Source organism: Dipteris shenzhenensis, chromosome 21, assembly GCF_047967505.1.
Source record: "Dipteris shenzhenensis isolate YYH24624 ecotype China chromosome 21, Dip_SZ_1.0, whole genome shotgun sequence".
NCBI lineage: Eukaryota > Viridiplantae > Streptophyta > Polypodiopsida > Gleicheniales > Dipteridaceae > Dipteris > Dipteris shenzhenensis.
The window spans coordinates 43,616,636-43,623,944 of record NC_141616.1 but is presented as its reverse complement, the minus strand read 5'-3'; the positions used below and the strand labels follow the sequence as shown (position 1 = coordinate 43,623,944).

Below are 7,309 nucleotides of genomic sequence, written 5' to 3'. Positions count from 1 at the left end.
TTCATTGAGCTTTGTACTCAAACAACTGATGACAAGAAACAAAACATGCAATTATCTCCCTCCTTATATAATAGATTTGTGGAAAGAATGAATACAAAAGTATGCTTTTGGGTCAATTTTGGAAACAATGTTTTAGTCCTTTAGATCAATCTAAAATCAAGGGCCTAAAATTGTACATGTGGCTAAGGAGAGCTCACAAAGGTTTGCTTTTCTAAAAAACACGTTTCAAACCCTTGGATCTTCATAAAGATCAATGCCTATAATCAAGACACATGGCTTAACGAGGGCTTAGAAAAAGAAAACTTCCTTCTAGGCTGCCTACCATAAAAAGAAAGATTTATGTAAGCTTTAACTCCCTTGAATTTACTAAATAACAACTTTGAGAACTTCCAACATGATATAGGCACTCCCTTGTCTTAAACCCTAGCACAAAATTTTTAGAAACCCTAGGGTGGTGAAAGACAAATATGCATATCATTTGATGAAGTAGAATGTGCAAGATGTTATGTTAGGACAACTCAACCCCATCAATTTGGGCCACTGAGGATGCTCTAGGGGGTGCTCGGGGATTACCCCACACCTTTGATAGTCTCACTGACATGCGGAAGCGCTTGGCGTCAACAACTGGCAAAAGCTACATTGTTGCTGATAGCCACTAGGTGTGTACCAGAGTCCACACTACGAACCGGCACTATGGGGACGGCGTCCACGGTGAGGAGTACCGTGTGAGGGACCGTGTGAGGGCATGGAGGGCAAGAAGGGCTTAAACCCTAGCAGGGAGCTTCCTTAAACCCTAGTTGGGTGCTCGAGGCGGGTTTTGGGTTTTGGAAGGTGTTGGAATTGTGGTGGTGTTGTGAGAGACCTTGAAGCTCTGTGGCTATGGCGGACTCCCCTGCCTTTCCTCACCTCCATGGCTATGGCTTCCCTGCCTGACCCTTCCCCAGCATGCAGCAGCCCCTCCGTTGCCCCCGCTTCCTCCTCCGCCTCCGCTTCCTCCCTCTTCCTCGATTTTACTCTGATGTCCCTGCTAGCCGCCCTTTCGACATTGAACCTTCTTCGTCCCCCAGGACATTTACAAAAGTCACCAGAGGGATGCTAGGTAATGCCAGTTTTGGAGATGCGGCATTCGGCGATGAGCGGTATGAGGGATTCACTGGATCCTCCCGGCTTCGCCCCGACGGCATGAGAATATGCACCGACTGGTGGATTAGCTGCTTCAAGAACAGCGATAAGTCCTTCGAGAGCTTGTCGGGTCTTCTGAAAAAAATGGACCTTTGGATCGCAGCCTATCAGAAGGTTTGCATCGAAGTGACAGGATCGTATGCACCCCAAGTTGCTCACGATAGAACATTGACATTCAATCTCCAGAATCTCAGCGACGCAGTACTGAACCGCGAGTTCACTTGGGGAGGCTACGGCAAAATCTATATCATTTCTCCATTAGAGAAGGAGATTCTGGAGGAGATGGGATCAACAAGAAGGAAGAAATACTTGAGTAGGATTCACGCATCTCCCATTTTCCAAGACAGGATCGTGCAAGAGGTACTTCTTATGATCTTAGATCCCATCTATGAAGCTCGATTTTCTCCGAAATCACATGCTTTCAGGCCGGGAAGGGATGCGCACACAGCTCTGCGGGTCATTCGGCGATCCTTTCCGGGCTACATTTGGTACTTTAAGGGAGATGCCAGTAGTGCTTTGGATTCCGCAAAGCCTGGCCTGCTCATGAGATCTATGTTTCATGCGGTCAAGGATAAGCGAGTCCTTAGCGTGATCAAAGCGGGGCTCTTAACTGATCCCCCCCCGCCTCTCCCAAAGCCAGTCAAACCGAAGAGTAAGAAGGAGTGGAAGAAAAAGCTCCAAGAGGAAGGCCCTAAGCCGGACCCGTATTGGTTGGAGAGCTTCTTTGGCTTTGCTCCGAAAGAAGCCGAAAGAATTCCTAACTGGGGCGCCTGTGGTGTCCTGAGCTCCCTCCTCCTGAATATTTATTTCGATCAGCTAGACCGATGGATGAACAAAAAGATGAAAGAGTTTCTCAAGCCTAGCAGTTCCGATACAATTTGGAATAATGCAGAAGAGGTGTTGGCTGAAGGCGATTCTTTCGTCCAGTTCGTTCCAGCAGCTCCCGGTGTCGTGAAAACCCGGAGGATGGATTATATCAGATATGGCACGCAGTTTCTGGTCGCAATTCGAGGGTCGAGGTTTGAAGCTGCTGAAATGCAGAAAGAGATCATGGATTTTTGCAAAAACGATCTCCAGTTGACACTTAACGAGGAGGCGTCTAAGTTAATCCACATCAAAAAGGGGATAACCTTTCTTGATCATGTCATTTCTCGTAGAATTGCGCAGCCTGTTGTGCGACGCACTACCCCTCAGGGGAAAGTCATCAGAGAGAAAGTCTTGGGAAGCGTGCTTTCGATGACCATGAGTATGGAAGCCTGCTTGGCTCATTTTCGCAAGACAGGATTCCTGAAGGGTCATCTAGATGCCCAACCCTGCTTCCGCCTTTTCCATGCGCCACAGTCCATAAGCAACGCTCAGATCAACAAGATGCTCGAGTACTTAGCTGAATGGTTTAGGTACGCAGACAATAGAAAGAAAGCCACAAACTTTTCCCAATATATCCTGCGTTCATCTCTTGCTAAACTGTATGCTGCGAAGTATAAGCTACGTTCCAGGGCTCAGGTGTACAAGATTAGTAGCGGGGACCTCAGTCTACCTATTAAAGATAAGAAAGGCCTTTCAGAGCACTACAAACGGATGCTGAGGAAAGGATTTGTTGAGGGAGAGATACCTGCAATTGAATATGGCAAAATATCCAAAGCCCCTTATGTTGATCTAACACCTCTACCGAGAAATTGGATGCCCGAACATGAGGTTTGTCTACGAGAGCTGGCGTTTATGTTGAAACCCGGGTGCAAGGAGGAGCTGGGAAAGCAGCTGCAAAAGACTTCCACATTTTCTCCCCAGGAAAATATGTCTCATATTTTGTGGCGTTTTTTTAAAGGTTCCTATCATGTTAAAAGCGATATTGATGCTTCACAATCAGATAGTAACCCTTCAGAAAGGGAGGATGATGATGATGATGATCTTGATATTGAAGCGAGAGCTATGCATGGATGCGAGGAGGAAGAGCTTGCTGCTGAGGGTGTGGCTCACATCGGAGTGATGGGGATGCATGGATGCGAAAATGTTGAGGTTGTAGCTCAAAAGGAGGGTATTGCTCAGGGAGCTGGTGGATAGTTTGAGCCGAGCCCGAGAAAACAGTGTTGAAGCTATTTAACTGCAGAGTGAGCTGGTGAATCTGCTGGGCTTCCTGTGACTGAAAATGGATCCAAGCCTTGGTGAGTTCCATACATCTTTTTCTGTTGTATTTTAAGATGTCTTTAGCATGGAGGTTTCTTTGTCCCACGTTTAGTCGTCATGTATAAAAAAGGCTGTTCTTTGATATGTTGCTGTGCATTGAAGACTGATGTTAAGGTCAGTGAAAGGCATGCACAAGTGTGCCGTATAGACAATTGTCTTATCTTTACCCTGCTTGCACAGTCATAAAAATGTGTAACTTTAGTAAAACGATGTTCTGTGGCAATCCTTCTGAATGTCAAGGTGATGCATATGGTTATTCTGGGTAAACTGTCGATGTATGAAAGCTGAAGGGATTAATAGTATTATGTACGCAACGCGTGTACACATCAGACATCAATGACTGTTGTTTGTTGCATGCTTCCTTTTTAGCAAGTATTCTGAGATAGGAAATCAAAATGAGACTGGTTTACTGGTTCTTAATGAGAATTCAGTCAGCCACCTCAGGGGGCTCAAACATGAGGATGCTGCTAGGCCCCAATCTCAGTAAGGGTGGTCGTTGCTTGATCCTTCAGGCAGTACTGTATCTAGTTACATTTCATTGTATCGTATTTTTCTTTGTACTTGTGCTTGTCTGCCTCAGCTGGAGGGGGGGACTGGACAGATTCCAATTTCTACTGTTTGTCCTTTCTAATTTTTAGTTTTGTTTAGTATCCTCTCCTAAACACTGCCTCTCTCTCTCTCTCTCTCTCTCTCTCTCTCTCTCTCTCGTTGCTCTCAGCTACACATTATGGTTGATTGAAGATGGCTTATAAATGGTTGATTGCAAAAAGTTACTCTTCATAGGCAATTAGATTGCAGATGCATGCTCTTTGGACTGCTAAGCTCATCAGATGAATGTCAAGTTTGCTTTTCTCAATGGACACCTACAAGAGGAAGTCTAGAAGCAACAACCACTAGGTTTTGAGGTAGACGGAAAAGAGTATATGATATATAGATCAAAGAAAGCATCATATGGTCTAAAACAAATTCCAAGAGCTTGGTGCAACAAGATTGATACATATCTCACGTAAAAGGATTTGGTAGATGCGAAGAGGATCATGGGTTATACACTCCAAATCAAGGTTAAAATCTGCAAATAATTGTGGTTTATGTGCTAGATCTAAATCATAGTAGGCCATAGCATGGAGATGATAGATTAAGTTAAGTAGAGACAAACTTGTGTAGGGAAGTTAGTATGAGAGATTTGTCAGAATTTTGGGGATTGAGATCAACTTGACGGAAGATGGGATTTTTCAGAATCAAGGGCGATACATTGATGAAATGCTTAGGCAGTTTGATATGACAACATGCAAACTTGTTAGCACTCCAATTGAAACGACCTTCAAGGTTGAGATAGAGCAATTCCAAGATCTAAATTGTATCAATAAGCAATTGGCGAACTTTACTTAATTGACGACAGCAACTAGATCAGATATCAGTTATGCAGTGGGCTTGGTCAATCAGCTTATGTCAAATCCATTTGAGCATCATTGGAAACTAATGCAGGTACTTCCAAGGTACGATTGACCATCAGCTTTCATATCTAAGGGATACAAGCAAAAAATGCCATATCATTGGATTCTACATGCAGATTGTGGTGGAGGTAAAGAGGTGAAGTCAACTACTAATCAGGATTGTGTAGCATGTACAAGCAAGAAGCAGGACATAGTTGCTTTGTAGACAATAGAAATAGGATATTGCTTTATCCAAATGTGGACGTCAAGCAATGTGGCTGCCAAGGTTCTAGGTAAAAGTGGATCAGGTCAAGGGGAAGCTGTTACAATCTTTTGCGATTATTTGATCGCTAAAATGATAAGGTGAAGCACATTGATATATATAATGGAAGGTGAAGCACGTTTATATATTCCATCATTTGAAATTCGACATATCCACTGCTTCTCTGAAGATTAGTTGGCATCTCTTGTAATACCTGCCCTTGTTGGCTTTCTTCTGGCGCACTTGTAGATTAGGCGTTTCCAAAACGTTTCCAAGTTTCGGAAACGCCACAATTTTGGAAACGTTAGGAAACGGGGTTTCCCAACTTTTTGGACGTTTCCTGCAACTAAGATTTTATGTGTCTGGCAATGTGAATGGGCGTCTGTTTCTGGGCTCTGATAGCAGATAAGATTCTATGTCTAAGATCGACATTGAATTACTTGAGAGGGTGCCTGCTTTTGCTTTCATCTTTTAACCTGTAAGGTATAGATTGTTTGAGAGCATTGAGATGCTACAAATTTTGTGTCTCTGTGGCTGTGTAAAGCTGGCATCTGATGTTGTGATCTCTCTGATAAGAATAGATAGAGATATGGGTGCAGTATAGATGAGATTCTTTATGTTTTAGATTAATTACATTGAAAGAGTGGTGGTTTGGGGTACTGGTTCCGACTCCTATTCATTTCTCTATCTTTGGAGGCGGTGCCCATAATCACATCAGTCTTCAGTGTGCAGATTGAGGACGGACCTGCTTTTGATTCAGAGTGGTTGACATTCCTTACACTTTTTGTAGTTTGGTAGGGGCTGTTTCTTGTTGGAGTGTTTTCATGTGAAGGCATCCCCCATGTTGGTTCATGGCATTCATGCACTCTACTGGCTACTTTACTTTTACAGCTATGTTATTTTTCTGTTGTATTTAATTGTCTTTGAATGCCAAAGGACTCTGGTTGTAACATAACTATTTTCTCCTCTTATAGGAACTTGGAAGTGGCCATTAATCGTCACATTCTTGAAGGATTCCTGAGAAAGGCCCAGGAATGAAAGTGGGCATCTGATTCTTCTTTCAGGGGGTTTTTGAAGACGCAGGAGGGCATGTATTGGCACTGCCACGTGAGATTTGTGTTGGAAAGAGTTAGGCAGGCCTCTCAAATACAATGGAAGGGGCAATCTTTATCAGGGTTACAAAGTATCAAAGCTCTTGGACATGTAGGAAGAGGGACAAGGGTCAACCACTTATATGTCCAACTACATTGGCTATCTTCAAGTCTGGCTCTGCAATTTAAACATTTGTACCTCGGGGTTTTAAAAAATTGTTTAAAGATTTTCTCTCCATGGTGGCGCCTCCCCTGCCCCCCCCCCTCTTTTCCTGGTCCTTCAAAGGCATGGGTTGAATCAGGACATTTTGGAACTCTCAAAATCCATACAGTTATATTCTTTGATATTGATGAGATTGCCTGTTTACCACTTCAGTTCTTTTGTTTTGCAATACCTCTCGTAATTCTACACAAAGTCGAAACAAGGGCTTCTTATGTGGTTCAAGGTATTGAACATGGAGGGCAAGGTTGTTAAAGTGGAAGGGAATATATGATTTTTATGACTGCACCGTTGTATTCATTATGAAGTCCTCATGTCTCTATCGGTTTCAGACTTCTGTGTGTTGGATCAAATATCAAAACTGTGGCGCAGTGCACATGCTATGCAGAGTTTAACGACCTTTTGGAAGGTAAGGTAACAAATATTGAAGTATTAGGATGGACCTTTGTTGTATAGATTGGTTTATTAATTGCTAGTGCTCATTATTTCACTAGTGTTGGTGCTGAAATAGTTGACAGTTGAGTTGTGCCCGAAAATGCTAAGGCTGCAGAAGATAGACTCGGGAGTTCCTGGCAAAAAGGGAAATGCTTGTTTGGATTGGCTTACAGCACAAACTCCGAATGTTTGTGACAACGTACGGTGAGAAATTATATGGTGAGGCTAGTATGCTCACCTATACATGGAAGTTAGTGCAAACATAGTAGGGTGTGAAAAGGAGTAGTGACATGTAGATTAAACGAAGGTTGTGGGACTCAAAATGTGAATCTGCCTTTCCCTCTGCCTCTTGTCTTTCCCTCCAAACTCTTGGAGATTGTATAATTATAGTTCTATCATCTCATTGATATACCTTTATACCAACAAGAACCTGTAACTATCTCATGCTTGTGGTTATGACATTTTCAATTTGAAATGAAAACAACACAACCCAATAGATTCA

The 7,309-nt window shown here is 43.1% G+C and overlaps 1 protein-coding gene across 2 annotated transcripts; it reads left to right on the top strand.

Annotated features, from left to right (window-relative positions):
• The first annotated feature begins 851 nt into the window (after positions 1–851).
• LOC147888896 (nuclear intron maturase 2, mitochondrial-like) lies at positions 852–6,648 on the top strand. 2 transcript variants are annotated; one of them, XM_087392797.1, is made up of 2 exons: positions 852–3,344; positions 6,036–6,648. In XM_087392797.1, the coding sequence occupies exon 1, from the start codon at positions 946–948 to the stop codon at positions 3,241–3,243; it is 2,298 nt and encodes a 765-aa protein (XP_087248923.1). In that variant the 5' UTR covers positions 852–945; the 3' UTR covers positions 3,244–3,344; positions 6,036–6,648. The 2 variants fall into 2 exon arrangements, with proteins under 2 accessions (XP_087248923.1, XP_087248924.1); XM_087392798.1 differs by lacking the exon at positions 6,036–6,648 and adding an exon at positions 5,852–5,937.
• The last annotated feature ends 661 nt before the right edge of the window (positions 6,649–7,309 follow it).

Coding starts and splice junctions, on each gene's coding strand:
- LOC147888896 (XM_087392797.1), top strand. CDS start 946: ATGCAGCAGCCCCTCCGTTGCCCCCGCTTCCTCCTCCGCCTCCGCTTC.